This window comes from Rhincodon typus, chromosome 1 (genome assembly GCF_021869965.1).
Source record: "Rhincodon typus isolate 14 chromosome 1, sRhiTyp1.1, whole genome shotgun sequence".
Classification (NCBI taxonomy): Eukaryota; Metazoa; Chordata; class Chondrichthyes; order Orectolobiformes; family Rhincodontidae; genus Rhincodon; species Rhincodon typus.
In genome coordinates, this window is record NC_063332.1 from 77,311,830 (window position 1) to 77,337,835 (window position 26,006).

A 26,006-nucleotide genomic window follows, 5' to 3' on the forward strand; every position below is an offset into this window, starting at 1 on the left:
TGTTTATTGCCCGCCCCACCACGATGTCATTATTTGGTGGCCTATAGATCACACCTATCAGTGACTTCTTCTCCCTGCTATTCCTAATTTCCACCCAAATGGATTCAACCTTTTGTTCAGTAGAACCTATATCACCTCTCACTATCACCCTGATATCATCCTTAAAAATCAGAGCGACACCACCTCCCTTACCTTCCTGTTTGTCCTTCCGAACAGTTTGATACCTCTGGATATTTAACTCCCAGTCATGACCATCTTGCAACCATGTCTCTGTAATGGCCACTAAATCATACCCATTTGCCATGATTTGCGCCGTCAACTCACCCACCTTGTTTCGAATGCTCCAAGCATTCAAATAAAGTGCCCTTATGCAAGTTTTTGCACCTTCTTTTTGAGTCGTATCACCTCCATTACTAACAGCTCTCAAGTTCTCCTTCCTTTTAACTTTTTTCCTAATTTTCAATGGAGTTGAAGCTTCCTAGTCACCTGCTAACCTGCTGCTTTGCCTTCCATTTATTGTTATACTCCCTGTACGCTCTCTCCTCCCTTCCCCCCTACTTACTAGTTTAAAGTCCTATTGACCACCCTATTTACCCTTTTTGCCAGAACACTGGACCCGGTCCTGTTCAAGTAGAGTCCAACCCAGTGGTATAGATCCCTCCTGTCCCAGTACTGATGCCAGTACCCCATGAAAAGGAAACCTTCTTTCCCACACCACTCTTTTAGCCATGTGTTTACTTCCCTGATCCTCGCCTCCCTATGCCAATTTGCATGTGGCTCAGGCGGCAATCCAGAGATTATGACCCTTGAAGACCTGTTTTTTAATTTTGTTCCTAGCTTTTCATAATCCCGAAACAGGTCTTTTTTCCTAGTCCTGCCTATGTTGTTGATAACTACGTGGACCACAACAACTGGATCCTCCCCCTCCCTCTCTAGTATCCTCTCAAGCCGGTCAGAGATGTCTCACACCGGGCAGGCAACACACCATGCGGGACTCTCTATCCACAATGTCTCCACAAGTCTAGGTAATGTGCCAAAATTACAAGAATAATGGCCACCAAAATACTCCTGAACTCAATTTAAATTAATTGTCATACAGGAGAGGGGCAAAAAGTGATAGAATATTAGAAATTCACAAGTATTATAATTTAAACATTACAAATGAAATTTGCCTCGAGTCAGAGTGAAGATCACCTATCAAAGTGCTTGCAGGATGCTATTTATTTTTCTTTAAGCCCAATTTTTCCAAAGAAAATATAATGCCTTAATTTTAACTCTAACTGATCCCCCTCAATTTGATGAAAACGGAGCAGTGTGCTGGTAGCTGAAATGGAGTGAAGTGCTTTTCTATTCTAAAGTGACTGAAATTTTAAATTGCGAGTGGCACAAAAATGTGCCCAAAGTTGATGGTCTCCACTATAAATTTGTTCATCAGATTCTAATGAAGTCATCAGGGCCTGACTCATTGTTATAACCCAAGGCCAGAACGAAGGAGCATCAGTGACTGAGCCATTCAGCTACAATAGGCTGGATCTGGATTAAGGACAACAAGAGGCCCACTTGAACAAATTCAAAACATTTTATTTAGGTGTCCTCAAGATCAAGGCCAAGCAAAAATTAATGGAAGAGAAAATTTGTTTTGCAAAGTGGGCTGATTATTTTCTATGCATGTTTTGCAATGAGAATTTTGGTGAGCTTTTTAAAAAGATATTGGTATCTTACATTCCTAATTCACTATCTTACATTACACCTCAAAACTTTGCTTTCATCTTAAGATGAGTTAAATGAAGCAGAATTTCCAACTCCCTATTAAGAAAGAATGCTTGCAACAGATCTTAAAAACTAATCGACGTAAGGTAACTATTTTGCCACAAAAATAGATTTATGGAAGTATGAAAATAGTACCCGTGCAACTTGCCACAAAACATTTGCAAAGAACAATTTGATTGCATTGGGTGGAAGAGAGCCAAGACAGTGCTGCACTTGATATATTATTGCTGAAATTGGCACATTTATAAGAGAAACACTATTAACTGCACTTCCATTGTCTGCACTTTACATTATCTCTAAGAATTCTTCTGAGGGCTGGGGCTTAGCTTTACACTAACCAGTTAAAATGCAACACAGCATTTTAACTTTTTTTTTCAGACTCTGTAGTCTTTGATCCAGCGTGATCAGTAGCTGTTATCGGGATGTTCAGTACCTGGTAGGATTTATAATCCATGTAATGCTGATCTTTGACTTCAGGTCAGGAGATCAACAAAAGTCAGGAGTTACTGCATGCAGAGGCCAGCAATTTATTTGAAGATCTCATTACTGAAGTAAAAGAATTTGCATCTTATCTAAAATTATTTGAAATTTGATGAAGTAACCTAAAACAGTTAGATGTTTAATAAATAGTATGTCCAATTATTTGTTGAAGAATTTTCTATTATACTGGATAGCCAAAGTTCCACTGCAATCTCTGCATTATGAAATCAAACTCACATTATGTCAATGGTTAAATCAGGATAAATAAGTGTAGTGACAGCTGAAATGACAGCATAACTGACAACAGGATTTTTAAAGGAATTCACAAAGCAAGTACCCACTTGATTTAAATTTACAGTGCTACTCAGAAACATTTACACACTACAACTTGGTTTAGAAAGTTAATGTGCACCATTTAGTTTTGAACTCTCAGGTTGGGAAATCCTTTAATGATTATTAATGAGGTTTTGTCACTGTGGTGGTAAAGCAATGAAGTACAGCTCTCCAAAAAGACTTTATCATTTATCTAACCAGGTCAGGTGATCTGTGAGATTGGCCAGAGCTAACGATTAAGGATATAAGTATGATCATCTGAACTGCCTGTCATTAACAAATTTTTGATTTACCTGAATCACTGTATTACCTAAACTCTGACAGGTAAGTTATCTCAATTTATAATATTTCATTCTCCAGAGTGTCTTAGTTTGTTTCTAAAGCTTAGTGTGTAATTTACTAGCATGAAATTAGCATTAGACACCATGGGTTTATATTTGCTCTTATTCTCTCCATCATCTGGGTTAAAATAGCCCAAGTCTAACAAATAATCCAGAATTGTAATTATTTTAAAACAGGTGTTGAAGGTAGGAGACAGAGGGCAGTGGTGGAGAGCTGGTATTTGGATGGGAGGCCTGTGGTGTGCCCAAGGATTGGTGCTGGGTCCACTGCTTTTCATCATTTATACAAATAATTTGTATGTGAATGTAGGAGGTATGCTAAGTAAGCTTGCAGATGACACCAAAATTGGTGGTGTAGTGGACAGTGAAGAAGGTTATTTCAGAGCACAATGGGACCTTGATCAGATGAGCCAATGGGTTAAAGAGTAGCAGATGGAGTTTAATTCAGATAAATGTGAGGTGTTACATTTTGGAAATGCAAATCAGGGCAGGACTTATACACTTAATGGTCAGGTCTTGGGGAGTATTGCCGAACAAACGGACCTAGGGGTGCAGGTGTATTGTTCCTTGAAACTGGACTCCTCGTTAGACAGGATAGTGAAGAAGGAATTTGGCCTTTATTGGTCAGTGCATTAGTATAGGTGTTGGGATGTCATGTTGCGGCAGTACAGGACATTGGTTAGGCCACTTTTAGAATAATGCATTCAATTCTGGTCTTCCCTGCTGTAGCAAAGATATTGTTAGATTTGAAAGGGTTCAGAAAAGATTTACAAGGATGTTGCTGGAGTTGGAGGGTTTGAGCTATAGGGAGAGGCTGAACAGACTGGGGCTAATTTCCCTACAGCCTCAGAGGGTTAGCGTTGATCTTATAGAGGCTTATAAAGTCATATGGAGTATAGATAGGGTGAGTAACCAAGGTCTTTTTCTAAAAGTGGGAGAGGCCAAAACTAGAGGGCATGGGTTTAAGGTGAGAGGGGAAAGATTTAAAAAGGACCTGAGGGGCAATTTTTTCACACAGAGGGTGGTGCATGTATAGAACGAGCTACCAGAGGCAGTGGTGGAGGCTGGTACAATTACTATATTTAAAAGGGATTTGGATGGGTACCTGAATAGGAAGGGCTTAAAGGGATATGGGTCAAATGCTGGCAAATGAGAGTAGATCAGTTTAGGATATCCAGTTGGCATGAACGTGTTGGAGCGAAGCGTCTGTTTCCATGCTGTATGACTATGATGCTCAGTCAAGGTTATATTTTGTTCCAGTTACAGAACCTTGTTTTATCTGTAAATAATCTGGATCAGAGTTCTAGCCTATATGCTATGTTTCAGCACTCTGATGGTTTCTCAAGTCTAAAGTAACATAAGAAAGTGGGTAAGATTCTCAAAATCAGTTTACATTCATTTTTACACCTCTGCACTGCTTGCTGATTCAGACGGACAGCGCAGTAAATTCTCCTTCTGTGTCAGTGTTATGTCCCTGGTGTAATACACATCGTACGTATTTGAGTACAAGAGTTTAGGTTAAGATTAAATATAAATAAGGATATTTCGTCTTTTGCTTCGTTTTAAAATGATCTTAAATTCATTAAATCCATGTTAAAAATGACTATCCAACAGCTGTGGGATGCAGCTGTCAGTCTATGGAAACCTTGTAAATGAAGCTGATTACAAATAGTTTTTAGTTAACCTGTTCAGAGATGTTACAACACACTTCTGGAGCAGGTAGGACTTGAACATGGGTTTCCTGGCTCAGAAATATGGACACTGTCACTGTGCCACAAGAGCCCACAAATAAACTTGATTGCAATCTAATTTATTTTATCTATTGACTTAATGCAGATATTCATCTTAAACGTGTTCTTGTGCTGTATGTGTCTTGCTGCCTCTCATCTAGATTAAGTAACTGATAGTGTTATTTTCCAGTAAACAGAGTAGTAAGCACCACTCCCAAACATAATTGTCGTATAATGCCAATTTATTGCCAGTTTGAATTATTTTAATGAACTACATATAGCAACCTTGATGTATGGTGGTCATAAGAAGAATTATGCAATATTCTATAAGACACTGAGAAATTGGCAATGGTTAGTTTGCATTGAATATGAACATTTTGTCCAGTCATTAAGGCTGTTGGAAATGGGTGATTGGTCAAACATCAGTTAGATGCTTTAGTGATAAGCAACCATCTGGTTGATGTTGCACTGATAGACATAGAATGCACTTGGCTTTCTGCTTTTTATTCCCCTTTGATCACTGTCCTAACATTTTTTCCTTGTGCTTGATAACACAGACCTCCAGATTAACCTTTTCAAGTATTCTGTATTTCTCCTAAAAATGAACATATTCTGTGATTTTCACCCGATCTATGGGAAGGCAAGATTATGTCAACAATTTAAAACACTGAAATGCGGCCCTATTCAACATGCACATTGCTATGTACACTGTATCTAGATTTGCTTTATAAAGGATGTGACAGATTAATCTTTGATTGGAGATATCAGGATGGCCAGTTTATTCAAAAATTAATGGTTCCCCGCTGAGGCTCTTTAATTGTTACCTACTGTACTTTTTAAAACCAAGTTTTTTTCTTAGTTCGCTTCCACATCACTACAAAACAGCTACTAACTCCACTTAGCACGTTAACCCTTATTTATATAATGGATCCTTCTTTCATGCCTTCAGGTGTACCTTTGCCATTTGACTGCCAATGTAATCACCACTAGAAATGGAGTTCTCGTCTACATTTATATCAATCTAATCAGAATAAACAGAACCTTCAGATACTGGTAATATGGTTAGACGCTAACACAGCACCATGTCACCGTAGCTCTGGTGGCAGCACTCTTGTCACCAAGTCACAAGGTTCTAGGTTCTCATCCAATTCTAGGACCTGAACAAAAATGGAAAAACAAGGTGACAAACAGTACAAAGAGCTGCTGCACTGCTATCATTTGATGCGCCATTAAACCATCAGCCCTTTGTGTTTGACATAAAGAGCAGAATCCACCATTGGCAGCATGTGCCTCACCTGGCAGCTGCAAAATGGACAAGAAACCTGTGCAGCATCTTCAAAATGCCCTCTTGATCTTCTGCCAGTTCGGCAGTTCTGAGGATAAAGCTGGGCCTTCTTTTGGAATATGGTTGACTTTTAACTACGTGCTGGTTATTTAGGCATGGGCAATAAACACCAGCTGTCCAGTGATGCTTACATCCTATGCATAAATTAAAAAAAATTGGGGCTCTGGGGGCAGAGGTTCCTTTTGACACAAGCTGTGAGCCAGAGGTCAGCAGATCCTGGGCTCAGCAGTGCCACATAGGAGGCAATGGCTGCTGCCCGGAGAGCATCCCTTTGCCTGATGTACATGTTCTCAGTAAATCACCAGATGCTTTTGATCATGGCCCCACCCCACTCAACTAGTGGACTCCCTCATTTTCCCTCCGAAGGGGTGTCTGTCAGCAGATCGACTTGTATCAATTGGCTGTGGTTCTCAAGCAGTCCTTAACTGACCACTGAACAGCCTCAATTAGCAATGGAGCTGAAGGTGGGCAATAGGCCCTCCGACCCAAAACTTAATTCAAGTGGGGATAGGTGACGTGCCAGGGCCAAACTAAAGTTAAAAATTACCCTTTAAGCACAAGTTGGGCAGAACAGTTAACAGGACAACTTAAAGACTAACATTGTAGAGATATTTGAAGGAGTCTATTAGAATAGAATTTATGCTTCCAATGCAAACTTGTGAAATTTAACAATCTTCCAAAGCAAAGAAGGGAAGACACAGTATCAAGCTAAAAGAAAAAAAAAGTACAAATGCAAAGTTGAAATCCCATGACAGACAGAACTATAAAAAGCAACAAAAATAATGAGGTACAAAAAGAAACAGGAGGAAAAAACTGCAGGGAATATCAATGCTATTAGTAAAAATGATCATTATATTAAGCGTTGAGGGAATGTGGACCTGTTAATAATTAGATATATGAAGATAAAGCATTGCTTTGGTCCCTCACCATAAACTGTGAAAAGGCTTCAAATATATCAGCAACTTTGACACTGGAATTTTCTTATCATCAGAAAGACTTATGATATGAAAGGGTGCAGCTTCAAAAACTAACAACAGGAAAGAAAAGTTACACAAGGTGGCAAAACAATGCAATAATGGTGTCACTGTTGTGAATATTATTATTCTTTCATTTTACTCAAAATAGTGCAAGTTGTTTTACTGTCCAATCATTCCCTTACATTTGGCATAGGAAGATGAAAACTTTGAAAATTCAAATTGTACATTTACTAGTTGATCATTTGCTATCTCACCATGTCAGACCTCAAATGGTCACTCTTCATAGGAGAGAGATAGTAGGAACTGCAGATGCTGGAGAATCTGAGATAACAAGGTGTAGAGCTGGATGAACACAGCAGGCCAAGCAGCATCAGAGGAGGAAAGCTGACGTTTCAGGCCTAGACCCTTCTTCAGAAATGGGGGAGGGGAAGGGGGTTCTGAAATAAATAGGGAGAGAGGGGGAGGCGGACAGAAGATGGATAAACGAAAGGTAGGTGGAGAGGAGACAGACAGGTCAAAGAGGTGGGGGTGGAGCCAGTAAAGGTGAGTGTAGGTGGGGAGTTAGGGAGGGGATAGGTCAGTCCAGAGAGGACGGACAGGTCAAGGGGGCGGGATGAGGCTAGTAGGTAGGAGATGGGGGTGGGGCTTGAGGTGGGAGGAGGGGATAGGTGGGAGGAAGAACAGGTAGGGAGGCGGGGATGAGCTGGGCTGGTTTTGGGATGTGGTTGGGGGAGGGGAGATTTTGAAGCTTGTGAAGTCCACATTGATACCATTGGGCTGCAGGGTTCCCAAGCGAAATATGAGGTGCTGTTCCTGCAACCTTCGGGTGGCATTGTTGTGGCACTGCAGGAGGCCCAGGATGGACATGTCGTCTAAGGAATGGGAGGGAGAGTTGAAATGGTTCGCGACTGGGAGGTGCAGTTGTTTGTTGCAAACTGAGTGTAGGTGTTCTGCAAAGCAGCCCCCAAGCCTCTGCTTGGTTTCCCCGACGCAGAGGAGGCCACATCTGGAACAGCGGATACAATATACCACATTAGCAGATGTGCAGGTGAACGTCTGCTTGATGTGGAAGGTCTTCTTGGGGCCTGGGATGGGGATGAGGGGGGAGATGTAGGGGCAGGTATAGCACTTCCTGCGGTTGCAGGGAAAAATGCCGGGTGTGGGGGGGCTGGAGGGGAGTGTGGAGCAGACAAGGGAGTCACGGAGAGAGTGGTCCCTCCGGAAAGCAGATAAAGGTGGGGAGGGAAAAATGTCTTTGGTGGTGGGGTTGGATTGCAGATGGCGGAAGTGTCGGACGATGATGCATTGGATCCGGAGGTTGGTGGGGTGGTACGTGAGGACGAGGGGGATTCTGTTTTGGTTGTTATTGCGGGGAGGGGGTGTGAGGGATGAGTTGTGGGAAACGCGGGAAATGCGGGAGACACGGTCGAGGGCATTCTCGACCACTGAGGGGGGGATGTTGCGGTCCTTGAAAAATGAGGACATCTGAGATGTTCGGGAGTGGAATGCCTCATCCTGGGAGCAGATGCGGCGGAGGCGAAGGAATTGGAAATAGGGGATGGCATTTTTGCAGGAAGGTGGGTGGGAGGAGGTGTATTCTAGGTAGCTGTGGGAGTCGCTAGGCTTGAAATGGATATCGGTTTCCAGGTGGTTGCCAGAGATGGAAACAGAGAGGTCCAGGAAGGAGAGAGAGGTATTAGAGATGGTCCAGGTGAACTTAAGGTTGGGGTGGAAGGTGTTGGTGAAGTGGATGAACTGTTCGAGCTCCTCTTGGGAGCAAGAGGCGGCGCCGATACAGTCATTGATGTAACGAAGGAAGAGGTGGGGTTTAGGGCCAGTGTAGCTACGAAAGAGGGATTGTTCCACATAACCTACAAAGAGGCAGGCATAGCTTGGACCCATGCGGGTACCCATGGCCACCCCCTTTGTCTGTAGGAAGTGGGAGGAATTGAAAGAGAAGTTGTTAAGGGTGAGGAGGAGTTCAGTTAAGCGGATGGGGGTGTCGGTGGAGGGGGATTGGTCGGGCCTGCGGGACAGGAAGAAGCAGAGGGCCTTTAGGCCATCTGCCTAGGGAATGCAAGTGTATAGGGACTGGACGTCCATGGTCAAGATGAGGTGTTGGGGACCAGGGAATCGGAAGTTTTGGAGGAGGTGGAGGGCGTGGGTGGTGTCACAGACATAGGTGGGAAGTTGCTGGACCAAGGGGGAGAAAATGGAGTCAAGATAAGTAGAGATAAGGTCGGTGGGGCAGGAGCAGGCAGAGACAATGGGTCGACCAGGGCAGTCAGGTTTGTGGATTTTGGGAAGGAGATAGAAACGGGCGTTGCGGGGTTGGGGAATGATGAAGTTGGAGGCTGTGGGTGGGAGGTCACCTGAAGTGATGAGGTTGTGGATGGTTTGGGAGATGATGTTTTGGTGGTCGGGGGTGGGGTCATGATCAAGGGGGCGGTAGGAGGAGGTGTCAGAGAGCTGGCGTCTGGCCTCGGCGATGTAGAGATCAGTGCGCCATACTACAACTGCGCCTCCCTTGTCCGCGGGTTTTATGGTGAGGTTGGGATTGGAGCGGAGGGAGCAGAGAGCTGCACGTTTAATGGGGAAGAGGTTGGAGTGGGTGTAAGGGGTGGAGAAGTTGAGGCGATTGATGTCTCGACGGCAATTCCTCTTCATAGGATACTGAGTGTCAGCATGCTATTTGACTACAGAAAAATTGTCTTGTCCTCACTTGATATCCAGTCCAACCCTGGTCTATTTAGGCTTTTTATCATCAGGCTTTAAGCCTAAACATAAAGGCCCGAAACACGCTCCTTGAGCTTTGCTAATTGAGCACAAATTAAAGGTAAAATATACGACCCTCACAGTGTAACACGACATTTATCAGGGTTTTGTTGTTTACCCACCAAAGTAAAATTCACAAATGGTGAGATCCAAGAAGCTTCCAACAGGGATGTGACCGCATTTTAACTGCTCACCTGCCTGGTTTCCACAGAAATACAGAGTTAAAATCATCCTGCATTTAATTTCATTGTCCACTACGCACCTTCCATGTGTTGTCTAGTATGCTCAGCCAAGCAACGTATAGCATATTATTAAAATCTAAATAGAAAGATGATCTTTTTGCCAGCAATTCAGCGATATGTTGTATAAACACCAAACAATGCATATTGAGCTGTGTTAATAAAGGTTAACATTTGAGACATATTTCACACTATGTAAATCTTTAAGATCTTAATTGGTATAAATATGATCAGTGACATACATATCATATTATTCAAAAAATGTAAATTAATTTTGTAAGGCAATCCTGAAACACTACTAAAATATTAACTGCTAGCAATTGTTTTCAAATCTTAAGTTTTACAGGTTTACTTCACTAACTTCCTATGGGAAAGGTTACAAATCCACAACATTTCTTATTGCCCAAGAAAAAGTGCAATTAAGAAGAAATTAAGATTTTGAACATAACTTTTGCACTTCTTACCTTGTATCAAAAAGTCATAATTAGTAGAAATACTTTCAAAAAGCCTTCAATAAATCTAATAATTTTGTTTTATTTAATGAAAACCAATAAAATAGGTTAGTTTGAAACAACAGTTAAGATTTTCTTTATGGTTCACGAGGCAGGGTTTTAAGATCTGCTCTATTTACCGTGGTTTCCTCATATATTTGGAGATGGAGATGATGAAATTTTCAATGAAGTTACAGGTAAAGAAGGACATTGTACTATGCTAACACAATGCTCAGCACTTGAAGTGTGTGTGCCTTTAACAGTTCAGAAAGAAAGTCATGAATGGAAATGGGGCAATACCCAAATGAGAAAGCTTAGAATTCATTGAATGGCAAGAAGGTCAGGAAGACTGTTTTTAAAAATGTAATATTCTTTACATTTACAGAGATCAATTCTCTCCTAACCAGGGTAAGGAAGAGATAAACTGTAGGATGAAAACAAACTGCATATTGTAAACACAAATGGAATTTAGAAAAGCACACTGGGTTTGCAATACAAACATGGTCATATAATCAGGACGTGCGGGCAGCTGAAAAATTAAAATACATGCCTCCTACATATTAAACATTGATTTACCTTGTTTACCTCATGATATAAACATTTTAAAATACACAGCTCAACTGATCACTATACATTTGCTGTTTAGTTTCAAACTAAACCACTCAGAGTCCTCAGGGTACTGCTCCACTTCCTTTTTACAACCATGCTAAATATCCAGTGTTGGTATACTTCAGTACTCTTCCTAACATTGGTCACATACACACAACAAACTAAGCTCCAGAATGATAGCCAAAAGGATGTGCAATGCAAGAGTGCAGAACAACAATGCACAGAAAACCAGCTTATTTTTATCCAGAGATAGTAGGAACTGCCGATGCTGGAGAATCTGAGATAATAAGGATAATAAGACCAGAAACGTCAGCTCTCCTGCTCCTCTGATGTTGCTTGGCCTGCTGTGTTCATCCATAAAGTTTTATGCAATTCTCATTTTTTTAAAATCATGGTAACTATAGGTTCAAAAAAAAAGTTCATTCTCAAAATATGGCTCAGTTTCATTAATTTCAGGATATGAACATTTGGCTGGAACTTCTACAGTGGTTTTCTTGATTGTGTAATGAAATTTTGGCAGAAAATCTGGAAAATGAGCAGATATCAATTCGTTCCCCGCAGAAAAGGGAATCTTTCAGTTTCACACAATAATAAAGCAAAGTTAAATAATTGTATAAATGCAAACTATTAACATGGGAAAGTAAATGTGTACTGCCAAAGAAACAGAAAAGTTTGGGTGGCATGTGATAAGAAAAGTCACAGGCCAGAAATAAGCCATTTAATCCATTAATATCGCACCACCACATTTCTCCAACAGCTATTGGTCTCATAATGAATATTCTTCTTTCTCCAATCAATTAAGCATTCCCTGACTCCATTTCAACAAAAAAAAAAATTGGGTAATTGTAACCATCCTCTAAAAAGATTTATATTCAACTTCCCATGTAAACTTTTTTCTGGTTATTTCAGTGTTTTGTGCTCATTAAGAACCTACTGCTCTGATTAAGCTTTTGGCCACCTTTCAATATCTCTCCTTCCCTGACTTCACATGTGTTATCTTAATGTTTATCTCTAAAATACTATGGGTTTGGCTTAATGCTCTATATAAATGTTTTTGTTATTATTACTCTAGGGTATCCTTTTAAATAACCCCAAAACTTAACACAATTTAAAACTATCAGCAGATGTCCTGAAAGATGAATGACTCAGGTAGGAGAGCAGGAAAAATGAGATTAATTTGGATTTCTCTAATGAAATGCCGTGGCAATGTGATGAATTCCGTCTCTACCATAAAAATCCATACAGTAGTTCAGAGTGATTTGATTAGTTTATTAACAAGCTACATTAAGCATGTTTGTAAATAGGTTACCCATGATAAACATTGACATGAAATGTAATGTCAAAGGAAAAGGTTTATTGCCTGGATTTGCAAAATTTTTTGATTAAAATTTCAATAAAGATCAGCTCTAGTTGGTCTTATGAAAATTTAAGAGTACCTAGCTTCACCATGGAGAAATTACAAATTTCTGTGATTTACACGCAAGTTGTTTTTTATTCTGATGAGAAATTAAATCAAGGCCCCATTGAGCCTCTCACCACACTATTTGAAGAACAACATATTTCTCTTGGTTTCCTGGCTAACGTTTATCCTTTTCTCAGCACTTCCAAAAACACACTCAAAAAGCCTGACATCATCCAGGACAAAGCAGTCTGTTTTATTGGCACCACATCCACAAACATCCACTCCCTCCACAACGAACACTCAGTAGCTGCAGAAATTCAGAAATGGATAGACCTATCCATCACCACTCTTGTACAATTATGAAGAGAACTGTAAAAACCAAAGGTGAAATACAGTTTGCCTCCCTCCATCAAATAAGTCACTTTACATTAGGAGCTATTGAAGAAATATACACCATGAAGATGTGATCCATAAAATATTAAAGTGTAATTTCATTGGTTGTTTTCTTGCATTTCTTTTAGAAGGTAGATTTTAACTGAAACAAAGGACATTGCCTGAAATTAAAGATTATTGAAATTAATTTATGTCACTGTGTAGCCACATAATACTTTGTTGGGCTTGACGTAGATGTGTGGACAGAAACAATGTCTGCCTATAATTGTGAACTGACTCCTACCTCCCTCATCAAAATGGAGGATGTATCAATCAAGGAGTTAATGATTAGAAAATTTAAATTCATCACCTCAGTTCTGCTTTGGCAAAGATAAGTTGATCATCTTCCTTTTATAGTGTACATCATATGAACGCGAATAAAAACAACGTTGCTGGAAAAGCTCAGCAGGTCATTCCGTTCTGAGGAAAGGTCACTGGACCTGAAACGTTAACTCTGATTTTTTCTTCACAGATGCTGCCAGACCTGCTGAGCTTTTCCAGCAACTTTGTTTTTGTTCCTGATTTGCAGCATCGCAATTCTTTCAGTTTTTAGATGAATACGAATGCTGGCTTTAAATTTGCAGACTTCGTACAGGGCAGCAGAGACAATATACCTGGTCCTCTCTTTTTCTCTCTGAAAACTCTTTCAAAACGTTGAGCCCTAATTTGTGGCAGGAACCCATCCAAAAAAAACCTCCTGCTACAAACATTGAGAATTTTAAAAGGAAGGTTTCAACACAGCAATAAAGATTCCAAGAGAAGGGTATTTAACAGTTGCAAAACACTGTTTCAGTGACAACCAAAATATCCAACACAACCAGTGAATTTATTGACTTCACTGAATTGAATTGTCTTTACTTGGCCAAGTTCGTCAGTCTTATCTCTAAATTTGTAGCTTTCCACATGCTTGGAGTTTGAGTTTTTACTTGGATGCATTTATAAGAAATAGGATGACTTTTTACATTTCTTAACACTTTTACCAAAGTGGGGTTTAACAACAAAAGTAACTCATTTGTTTAATCAAGAATAATTATTTGACTTATTGCTTACAAGATACACACCGTCAAGTAAAGATTGAACTGATAACACAGCATCCTTTTAAAATGTTACGATGAAATAAGATGTCGAGACAAAGGAATATCAATCTACTACTCCTCACAATATATCTTAATAAGGTTAATATATTTTGGATAAATTTATATAATAAATAGTAATCATATTCATAGAAACTTGCTACATAGGAGATAATTTAACTTGACGTGCATATGCTGGCTCTTTGACACAGCAGTCACATCTAGTCCTATCCCAGCTATCTGTCTGTAAATAGAATCATATTCATTCCCTTTGTGCTGTGTTATATAGTACCTTTTCAGGGTAACCTTTAGTTACTCTCTACTAATAGGGCTAACTCCCAAGGCAAGAGTGGAATTTTAAAGAAGAATTTAATTAATGTCAGGTAAAACATCTTTCAGTACTGCAGAAAAGACCCATTTAATCAAAGCTTTTTGTCTTGCACTCATTAGGACAATTTGCAAGAATACGCATCAAGGGGAATGCCAACATTTATACAACATGAGAGGAGATTGCAGACTGTTTGGTGGAGACATTGTTCAAGAGAATGCAGGAATTAATGATAATTGACAGGGTTTGTTTAGATTTTAAACAAACTAGGCTGACTTTGATTGGTCAGGGCATTAAACTGAGAAATGAGCCACAGAAAGGTTGTGTTGAAACAGGTGCAGTGTATATGCATGTTCTTGCTATCTGTAAAGTATAGCGTGCTGAATAATTTTGTAACTTTAGTATATGCATGTGTACCACATTCTGCATCTGACTGACAATCTTAAATTGGTTGTCTACCGTAATTCGTCTCACACATACAGAATTATTCAGAAAACATTGTCCGATTGCAGAATCGCATTTAATGTTTGACACTGTGCTGCAACTTTGCAAGTGTGGGCTGGTTGGGTATGCTCAGTATCTTGCTTGTTGCATACAGCTGAGGGGATATGCTGTCTGATGCAACCTGACAGTCATTGGGATGTACAGTCTATCTGCCTTGCACTGAAATTCATACACCCATTATTCATTTATGTGACAGGCAAGGTATCTTTCTGGCTTAATGGCAGCATTCTGTTAGAGGTGAACACCACTTGTATTACTACAACAGCTCGTTTCACCTGCTGCTCAAACTTTTAAGCTAACTTGCCATTCAAAGATGATTGGAGGTAGACTAGGCTCTTTTCAGAACCAAGAGTGACCACATCAGGGCCTTTCATGCGTATGCACCATATAGTGCAGGAAATGATCAGGCAAGGATTGCCATTACCCTGTGGGATGGCTTTGATGCACCCTACTTGAGATGAAACCTGCATGATGAACAAATGGTTTGGGCGCTATTTGTTATGTTGATGATGAGACCATTTTCATGTGCTATGAACTTTACCTTATCAGCAGCTTCATAATGTAGTATATTCTTTTCAGTGCCTGTGTGAAGCCAGGTAGGTAGTACATACATTTTAAAGACAGCATGTCCCTTCATCTGTCTGTAACAGCAAGGTACTTACTATACCCGACTAACCCTTGTTTTTCAATCTTGCAATAGTTTCCAACATTAGATATGATTCTACAATTGGACAACATTTCCAGGATAATCCTGAGCATGTGAGGAATTACACTGACCATCTATTTAGGATTGTCTGTCAGTCAGTCTTGCATTGTGGTACACTTACATCCACTGGAAGCTACATAAATTTATACACAAGGCTCTGCTCTTTGCAGATAGAAAGAACATGTACAAGCTGCACCAATTCCAATGTAACAAAATAGGTGACGGCCATTTACTGTCTTATTGCTCAGGGCATTGCCCTGGCCAATCAGAGTTAACCTACCTATCTTAAGATCTAAACAGTGCTTAGTGGTTAACAGTCAATCATCATTAACTGCTGCATCTTCTTTGACAACTCCTCTACCAATCAGTCCACTTGCCAACCAATCAGCATCCTCTTCTCAAATAATATAAATGTTGATTTTCACCTTTATCAGTATTCTTGTATATTGTCTTGATGTGGTCAAGACCAAAAGCTTCAACAAAACGTATCAGCTTTCAGACATACTTAAGTTTTGCACGATCAAATGACTCTATGTAAAACACGTTTACATTTATGGTTAGGACATTTGAGCCTCACAAGTTACATGAAATAAAGCAAAAATGCTTGAAAAAAAAACTCAGCAGGTCAGGTGGCATGTGTGTAGACAGTGAAATAATGATCATTTTAGGTCTGTGTCCTTTTATCAGAACTGGGAAAAGCTAGAGATGTAATAGATTTTGAAGAAGGGATGGATGGAACAAAGACAACGGAAGATCGCGGGTAGAGTGGAAGATAGGAGAGATTGAATAACAGAAAGATTAGTCTCTCAGGGCCTCAGGGATTGGAAATAGGGCAAGAAAGGGAACAAAACATGTGTGTACAGTAGGTGCACTGCAGCTCTAATGAAGGGAAGAGACGAAACAGGGCAAGTAAAATAAAATAAGTTCACAATCTGAAATTGTGGAACTCCATGTTGAGACCTGAAGGCTGTAAATTGCCTAATTGAAAGGTGAACCTCACTGGAACAGTGCCATTGACCAAGGGAAAAATGTCAGTGTGACAGCAAGGTGAATTAAAAAGACAGGCCAGTGGAAGTTTGGGATCATGCCCTTTTTGCCTTGAACTGAATGGCTTGCAGGGCAGTGCAGAGGAAAAGAAAGAATCAATCACACTTCTGTGGGCCTGGAATTAGGCCACGTGGACCTGACCAGGTAAGGATGGCAGATTTCCTATTCTAAAGGACATCAATGAACCAGATGGATTCGTTGAACTGGCATTGGTTACATGGGGCACTATCTCCCCAGGCCCTGAATGATTTGTTCTTTGGCAAGAAATTTGGAAGAATTATGCGTGAAGTTGAGCAAGACCTTCCTTGACCTAGGAACCAACAAATCACAGTTTCCTACTAAGTGCTGGACACTGAGATGAAATTCTCGCTAGTGAGTTACAAGATGCCTTTTAATGGAGAGATAATCACTCACTGTCAACCTCATCAACATGCATTCTCCTATTCTGACACCCACTAGTTAGATACAAGTTGCTGAGAATTCCTGACATAACATTCCTCACCTGACTGGTGAGTCCAGCTTGTCACTTGCTCCTTTGGACATCCATCTTGAATAACTAACACCAACGTATCACCGCATGCACCCCACGTCCATGCTCAGAAGGGGAAAAAAACACATCATCCCAAAGCTTTGTTGTGGAAGGGTGCAAACCAAGATACTTGGATCATTAAAAGATGATGAGCATTAACATACCAAGTCACACTTTCAAAATGATTAAACTGCAATATATTGTGTAAAACAAAATGTGATATTAAAATGGACTTTTAAACAATGTACCAATTCTAGTGTGTGACAGATGCACTTCTATAAACACCGTCTGAATAAAGATAAACTAATTTTTTACACATAATTATTAATGATTATATTGAACAGATGTGACAAACTTTAAAAGGAGACCATATTAGGGGAGGCAATGGCCTCGTGGTATTATTGCTGGGCTGTAGTACCAGAGACCCGGAAAAGATTCTGGGGGCCTGGGTTTGAATCCTGCCATGGCAGATGGTGGAATTTGAATTCAAATAAAAAAAATCTGGAATTAAGAGTCTAATGATGACCATGAATCAATTGTCGATTGTTGGGAAAACCCATCTGGTTCACTAATATCCTTTAGGGAAGGAAACTGCTATTCTTACCTGGTCTGGCCTACATGTGATTCCTGACCCACAGCAATGTGGTTGACTATTAACTGCTGTCTGGGCAATTAAGGACCAAGAATAAATGCTGCCTAGCCAGTGACATCCTCATCCGTTAATGAATAAAGGAAAACAGGAAAGGCTGGGAAATGAAGGCTTAAGAGTTTGGTCTAGAAACTTGTGCACTCAGCACAGAACACTGCCTGACACATACAGCATGTGTCCTGTTCCAGGAGTGTGTGTTCATAAACTATCCCTTCAATGTCACTGTTTCAATCAGTTGTGGATCAGAGCACTGAAGATGCTGTGATCTCTCTCCTGGGTTAAGCTGTAAATCTAATAAATGTGTGTGGGCACTAAAACTTTTCATAATATCTCTGCATTTTGACATTCTCTATAACCACTATGTTTAAATATTTTATTCATTTTGAATTTTAGATCCAACTTTTGTAAAAATAAAACTGGCTACATTGATCCTTTCTGCTGAAGAATGCTGATTTTGCTGAGGAAATACCTTTTCCGAATTCATACTAAACAACAGACATTTTAAAAATGTATTTATGAGATGTACAATCTGGGACATAGGTAATCACTTTTCCTTATAAATTACTAATTTGGTTTGCTATTATTGTTTAAAAGCTACTCTGCCTCATTTGAATAGTTATTTATTAGGCTCAGGGGAAGTGGTTTGCTTCAATGTCTGGACAAAAAAGGGTCAATCAGTGCAGAAACCTCATTATTTTTGAAGTTTGTCCCATAACTCTCCCACTTAAGCTACACAGGGGAATATTGCTCAGTCAGTGGGCACTAATTGGTTGCTCACAAGTGGTTTGAAAAAACAACACTGTAGCCTCAGCACACACTGGTAATTATTGTCCACTACTTAACAATAAACAGCAGAACTAATTGCTTTTGCAGACCAACAAACCCGATTTAAATCACACTTTTGACGTTTTTATTCTAGGACAGAGCCCATTAGGAATTGCACAGCAACTCCCACTTGTATTCCAGCACTAATAAAATAAGATCATCCAACACCCACAGATACAATTAGTTTGGTTATTTGTTTCCTGCATAGATTGCAGCTGCACTATCATGAGCATGATGGTGTGAAGTGCTTTCAGTCCCACACTATCGCAAAAGTGGCAGTATAATTTAGGGATGAGGCTCAAAACCATAGTTGAGCTCAGTAAAAATGTGGAAAGCATATTACCATAACCTCATCAGGATAAAGAGCTTATACTATTCCCACTGGAACTATGGAAGTCATCAGGAAACTTAGTTTTCTTTTAAATAATGTTTGATTTCGTTTGGGTGAATAGCGGAGGAGGAAGATGCCTTCAGATAGGGGACCCTGTATGGAGGTGGTGGCAGGGGGTTGGAAGTGTGGGTGTTATGTCAGTAATTTAAAATTGTCAACAAGGGAGAAAATAGCAAGGCTGGACAAAATTGCCAGATCCATAAGGGGTGGCTGGAACATTGCGCATTGCATCTTTCAAGCAGAAATGTCAGAAATGTTAGAAAGGTGAAAGATGTCTGGCTATGTGAAGATACAGCATATAGTTTTGGATTGCTCTTTCAAAGGGATCACAGTGACAGAATGGAATTTTCAAATTGCTATGACTCCCCATTTCCCAAAAAAGAGATTCTTCTACGTCTAAAAGGGCAATTACGGCTTATTTTTTAAAAATCTAGAGTTTAGGGATGCTGCTAAAGAATCAGTGTCAGCTTGATCTGAAGCTAGCCGATAGCAGTGAAGTGTCAGTTCCCCACTATAAGGAACTGTTTTAGCACTGCTTGGGGTCAATGTGAAGTAGGAATGCTTCAGCCTTCACTAGCTCAGATTGGTAACTCGAACAGTAGGGTACAGAAGAGATGGAATTTAATGTAAGGTATTCTCTCTACACCAGCCTTCAAAATAAGACAAAATTCAACATATTTAAAAGATATTTATAATGAAGAAGTCCTAGATAAGTTGGAATATCTTTGCTGGACAGAAAACATTTACCCAGTTGACATATATAATGGGTATTTCTGATTGACTCCCACCAAAGCAAATAAACAGATATTCCTCTGGGCTTGGGATCAATCCAGTTTTCAAAAGGAAATTAAACTTTCAGCAGGGATGAAATTGGTCTTCAATGCTAGTGCAAGAAGGAGAAAAATTAATTGGCAGACCCTGTGGTACGCACGTTAGAGAACAGTCTATAGTCTGTTTTCGGAATAAACTTTCTGAAATTCACGCATGTAACATGGACATTGCTTGTTTGGCCAGTCCAGCATTTAGTCCCATCCCAACTGTCCTTGAAAAAGTGGTGGTGAGCTCGCTGCCTTCTTGAACCAACACAGTCCTTTTGGTGTAGGGACACCCACAGTGCAGTAAGAGAGGGAATTCAATGATTTTGACCCAGTGATGGAATCCAAGTTGGGTTGGTGTGTGACTTGGAGGGGATCTTGCAAGTTCCCATGTACCTACTGCTCTTGTCCTTCTAGTGATAATGGTCATGGATTTAAAAGGTGCTGGAAAAGGTGCTGATGAGTTACTACAATGAATCTTGTAGATAGTACAAATGCAAGAATACTGGAGAAACTCAGCAGGTCTAGCTGCATCTGTGGAAAGAGAAACAGAATTCATGTTTCAAGTCTGGCATGACTCTGAAGTAGAGTTCCTCCATGCATTCAATATGGAGGAGCATTAATTCATCAGCTGAGTGGGGGACAGTACATGTAATCAGCATGAGGCTCCTTGCCCCTGTTTAACCTGGTGCCATGAGACTTCATGGGGTCTACAGTCCATGTTGAGGGCTCCCAGGGCAACTCCCTCCCTACTGTTTATTGCTGTGCCACTAACCCTGTTGGGCCTGTCCTGACAGTGGTACAGATATATCAAAGGACAGTAATGGTGACGTCTGGGACATAGTCATAATCACTGCATCTTACTTTAGAGACAATGTCAGGCTCTTGCTTGACTTGCCTGAAAGGCAGCTCTCCCAATTTTGGCACTAGGGTATAGCATTCAATTCTGCTAGTGGAAGAAAGGGTTTAACAAGGATTCTGCTGGGATTGGCGGGTTTGAGCTGTAGGGAGAGGATGAATAGTCCGGGGCTTTTTTCCCTGGAGCATTGGAGGTGTAAGGGTGACCTTATGCAGGTGTTTAAAGTCATGAGGAGCGTAAATAGGGTGAATAGTCAATGTCTTTTTCATAGCGTGGGAGAGTCCAAAACTAGAGGGCATGGATATAAAAGGGACCTGAGGGCCAACCTCTTCACGCAGAGGGTGGTGTGTGTATGGAGCGAGCTGCCAGAGGAAGTGGTGAAGGCAGGTACAATTTCAACTTTTAAAATGCATCTGGATGGGTATATGAACAGGAAGGGTTTAAGAGGGATATGGGCCAAACGCTGGCAAATGGGACTAGACCGGTTCAGCGTATGTGAACATGGGCGATTTGAACAAAGGGTCTGTTTCTGTGCTGTATAATTCTATGACTCTCTGTTCATAACGCAGGCTTTGCAGTGTTGACAGGGCTGTTCTTATCATTAAAAAAAAAGAGTTCTGAAGAAGGGTCACCGAACCTGAAACATTAACTCTGTTTTTTCCTTCACAGATGCTGCCAGACCTGCTGGGCTTTTCCAGCCACTTTGTTTTTGCTCCTGTTCTTATCATTGCCATTTCTAGTGTCTCAGTGGATGGCAGGTGGTCCATCCAGTTTCATTTTTGAAACTTTTTCGTATTGTTACAAAGAAATGCTTGCTAGGCCATTTCACCGGGCATCTACGAGTCAACCACATTGTTGTTGGTCTGGAGTCACATGTAGGCCAGACTATGCAAGGACTGTAGTTTCCTTCCAGAACATTACCCAAGTCTCTAGATTAATAGTCGAATGAAAATACCAACATCCTGTCACTTCCCTGAAGAATTCCTGAAACCAAGGCTACAGAAATCTGTCCTTCCTCAGCAAAAAGAACTGAAGCATGATTTTCACCCTGGGCTATCCTCAACAGAACTCGGGAACTGGCAAATCAAGAAGGCTGGATCTAAAGATACCATGTGACTTGGAAATGACAGTCCAGTGTAAAACAGAGAATCATATGATGGATCGTGACTGATCTGTAATATGGAATTCCCCATTTTCAGTTGAAATGTTTCATCGAGAGAGATTCATGGCACCTCTTTGATGATGATTTGGAGCAACTATGCTCACACAATCTTCAGCTCACCTCATTAGTTATGTAACAAGGCTGCAGGGTGCCTTTCTTGGAAATCACATGGCCGGAGAAGCAGGAAAGCTCGCCACAGCCAGGATCTTCCAGCTTTCAAACCTCTGGTGCTAGATTTAAAGTCCAGCTCTATATAATGTCAGAAATGGTAAACCAGGAACTGCCTCTTACAGTGTGGTGCTTGAGCTTCAACATGTAATACACAGCAATGAGGAAAGTCTTTACCCCACTTCATGGACAGAGACCTGAAGATGTTGGTGCTCATGGACAGGAGGGCTGTTCTTTTTCCAGACAACTGCTACAGGAGGCCATGCCACCAGATACAGCCAGCTTGGTTGCACATTACAGCTTGGTGTACCAAGTGAAAAGGAATTCAATGCAGAAAGAAGGCTAATGATCTTGTGCTCTGGAAGAGTAAGTGCCACCTCTTTGCTAGCTCACAATCTCAGGATCAGGACTCACTCTAATTCCATCGCTGCAGAGAGGTGGCTCTCACGCACTACTATTCATGTCGAGTTAATGGCTTTCACCTAATTTATCCTCCCAACTATTAACCCTTTGAGCACTTCCTGCACATTCATTACTGACACTTCACCAATCACTCGTAGACAGGGTAGTGAAAAAAAGCGTTTGGTATGTTTGCGTTTACACGTCAGTGTATTGAGTCTAGGAGTTGGGACGTCATGTTGTTAGGCCACTTTTGGAATGCTGCGTTCAAGTCTGACCTCCTTACTATAGGAAGGGTACTATTAAATTTTAAAAGTTCAGAAAGGATTTACAAGGATGTTGCCAGGGTAGGAGGAGGATTTGAGCTGTAGAGAGAGGCTGAATAGGCTGGGGCTATTTTCCCTGGATGATTAGAAGCTGAGGGGTGACCTTATAGAAGTTTATAAAATCATGTGCGGCATGGATAGGGTGAATATCCAAGGTCTTTTCCACAGTGTAGGGGAGTCTAAAACCAGAGGGCGGAGAGGGGAAAGATTTGAAAGGGACCTAAGAGGCAACTTTTTCACACAGAGGGTGGTGCATGTATGGAATGAGCTGCCAGAATGAAGTGGTGGAGACTGGTACGATTACAACATTTATAAGGCATCTGGATAGGTATACGAATAGGAAGGATTTAGAGGGATATGGGCCAAATGCTGGCAAATGGGACTAGATTAGTTCAGGATATCGTCAGTATGGACGAGTTGGACTGAAGGGTCTGTTTCCATGCTGTACATCTCTATGACTCTCCTGCTTATGCATTACCATAGCTCGTCCATTCATTTTTATGATACATAATCCCTCACTGTGTCTCATTGCAGCAAGAACTGGCTTATCACCCAGCCCTCTACCCAACCCCACGACTCTATCACCTCGATTGACTTAACTCCTATGTCTGGATTGGCAGAGTAGCAAAGCACTCAATGTTCTTTGTTCAATGCTGTCATGAGCTTGTTTCTGCTGCTTAGTGAAATGAGCTAAAAAATCAATTGTGGATTCATGAAGCAATCCTCAACAAAGAATGGGCCCTGAAGGTGAGTGCAGTAACACCAAGATTTAAAACAACATGCAATGAAAAGTGAAGGATTCTCATTTGGTGACAAGCAGACAAAAGGCTGTTCTCTGATGAGAGCAACCTTTACCGCCAAACAGTTGTCTTTTTGTGAAAAGGTAGTTTTTGGAAAGTTTGAAACCTGTTGTTAGAGAAGAAAGCTGCAGGGTCATCAGCTTAGTCCCACAATTAAAAGCTGTGAACAGAGTAAAACATACATCATCAGCTGATGTGCCTTTTTACAATCAACATTAAGCCACTCTCATGTACAGATAATTTCAACCAAATAATATTGCTAATGTTAATTTATATTTCAAATAATTAGCATTTTCAGAATATTACAAAATTGTGTTTTTTTTCTATGGACTCATCCAGCAAGGAAACAGACCCTTTGGTCCAACTCGCCATGCTGACCAGGTTTCCTAAATTAAACTAGTCCCCTATGTCCCTCTAAACTCTTCCTTTTCACGTACTTGTCCAAATGTCTTTTAAATGTTGTAAGTGTAATTGCATCTACCACTTCTTCTGGCAGTTCATTCCATATATGAACCACCCTCTGTGTGATAAAGTTGCTCCTCAGATTCCTTTTAAATCTTTCTCTTTTCGCCTTCAAATTATGCCTCTAATTTTAAACTCCACAACCCTGGCGAAAAGATCTTTGCTATTCATCCTATCTGTGTCCCTCATGATTTTATAAACCTCTATAAGGTCACCCCTCAACCTCCTATGCTACAGTGAAAGAAGTCCCAGCAAATCCAGCTTTTCCTTATAACTCAAACCCTCCAGTTCTGGTAACATCCTTGTAATTTTTTTCTGTACCCTCTCTAATATCCTTCCTACAGCAGGGCAAGCAGAACTGTACACTGTACTCCAAAATTGGCCTCACAATGTCTTGTACAACCACAACATGATGTCCCAACTTCTAAATTGAATGGTCTGAGCAATCTGAAGAAAAGTACTGACTCCCCCATCCCATCCCAATACTTCCACAGCACCCAATTCCCCCATCTTCCTTTTTCATCTACAAACTCTCTGTGGTCTATTTCCAGCACATTGACTGGTTCCAGTTCTCTGCCTGATTGGAATAAAATTGGCTGTTTGACCTGCAGTCTCCATAAACAGAAATTATAAATGAAAATTAAAAAAATATTCAAGATCTGTCTGAATTTTCTCTGAACACTCAGTGACATATGGATTAATGTTTTATACCTGGTGATAACTGGACAGTTTTGACACTGGCTGCGAACTATCAAGTCTACTTGTGATGTGATCCGTGGTCCAGCAAAACCACTGATACTCATTATATTAAAAAAAAGTTTGAAATTAGAAGTCACCCAATTAGAGAAAGCACGAAGGAGCTCAAACACGGAATTAAGAGGGCTAACAGGGGTTGTGAAATGTCTTTGGCCAGCAGGGTTAAGGAGAATCCCACAGTATTTTAAAAGTATATTAGGAGCAAAAGGGTAGCAAGGGAAACAGTAGGTCAGTAGGAAACAGTAGGGAAACTATATTTTCTGAAACACTACAATCAATTAACTAATTAGTCTTTTACTTCATGAATAGAAATACAGCAGAAACATCATGTGCAAGATAAAATACTGCACTCAAGAGATAATCCCTATTAGGTGCCCTTCTCAGGGTTCATGAATAGATTGCATTTGTAAAAGTGAAGAAGGAACACAAATTTGAAACATTTCAGCTATCTTGTTGTCATGTTCATAAGTCACTGAGATCCCTCAGCTTTGCAGGTCTTGTGCTGTCACACTTCAATCAATGGCTTCAAATCACATCAATTTTTTTTTAGAAGAATATACATTTGGAGAGATTTTCTCTTCCCAGTTACCAGCTTACCATTTTCCCTCGCTCATGCTAGCCATTTTTTTTTCTGAAAAGGGATTAAACCTTGGAACATAACTTTAATCAATGATACCAGATTTCTTCCCCTCTGAGTCTCAGTATTATCAACAAGATCAAAAATCATGGAATTCCCCGAAGGAAATTTAAGTGCTCAGATCAGTCAAATTTCAAATTGGGAAGCACTTTCTGGAATTTCAGTATAAATAATAATGCTTTAAGAATTGGTTAAGGTAGCATATAGTGGAATTCAGACCAACCTGTTATTTCCTGAAGTAGGTCAGATAAGTTAGGTTCATCGCACAATGCTTGCAGCAAAGCTTTCTTGACCTCACATTCAGCTTTATCCACCATGTTGTCTACCTTGAGCTCTCCAACCACAGAATAGATGTAAACCAATAATACAAGAATTTCTTCGGGGTTGTAATCAGAATTTTCTCTCTCCTCATAGGATTTGATCATAGGCAGAAATTGAGTTAAAACTCTCGACAAATCACAATCTCCAAGTGCCTAAAAACAGAAGAGATGTTTTCAATTTTAGTACAAAAAAAACCCATAGCAACTAAATTCAAATATTTTTCAAGCTGGAATAAATTTCCTTCTGCAAACAGATTCATTTATAATACTTCAAACTGTTCTCACAAACATAGACATGTAATGCCATCCAATATCAACAGCAATAA

The 26,006-nt window shown here is 40.4% G+C and overlaps 1 protein-coding gene across 1 annotated transcript in view; it reads right to left on the reverse strand.

The window, feature by feature from the left end:
- Positions 1-26,006, reverse strand: part of scfd2 (sec1 family domain containing 2) — a 272,505-nt gene that overhangs the window by 142,946 nt on the left and 103,553 nt on the right. The window contains exon 5 of the mRNA XM_048600760.1: positions 25,584-25,833. Coding sequence (XP_048456717.1) covers positions 25,584-25,833 — 250 coding nt within the window. The remainder of the gene's footprint in view (positions 1-25,583; positions 25,834-26,006) is intronic.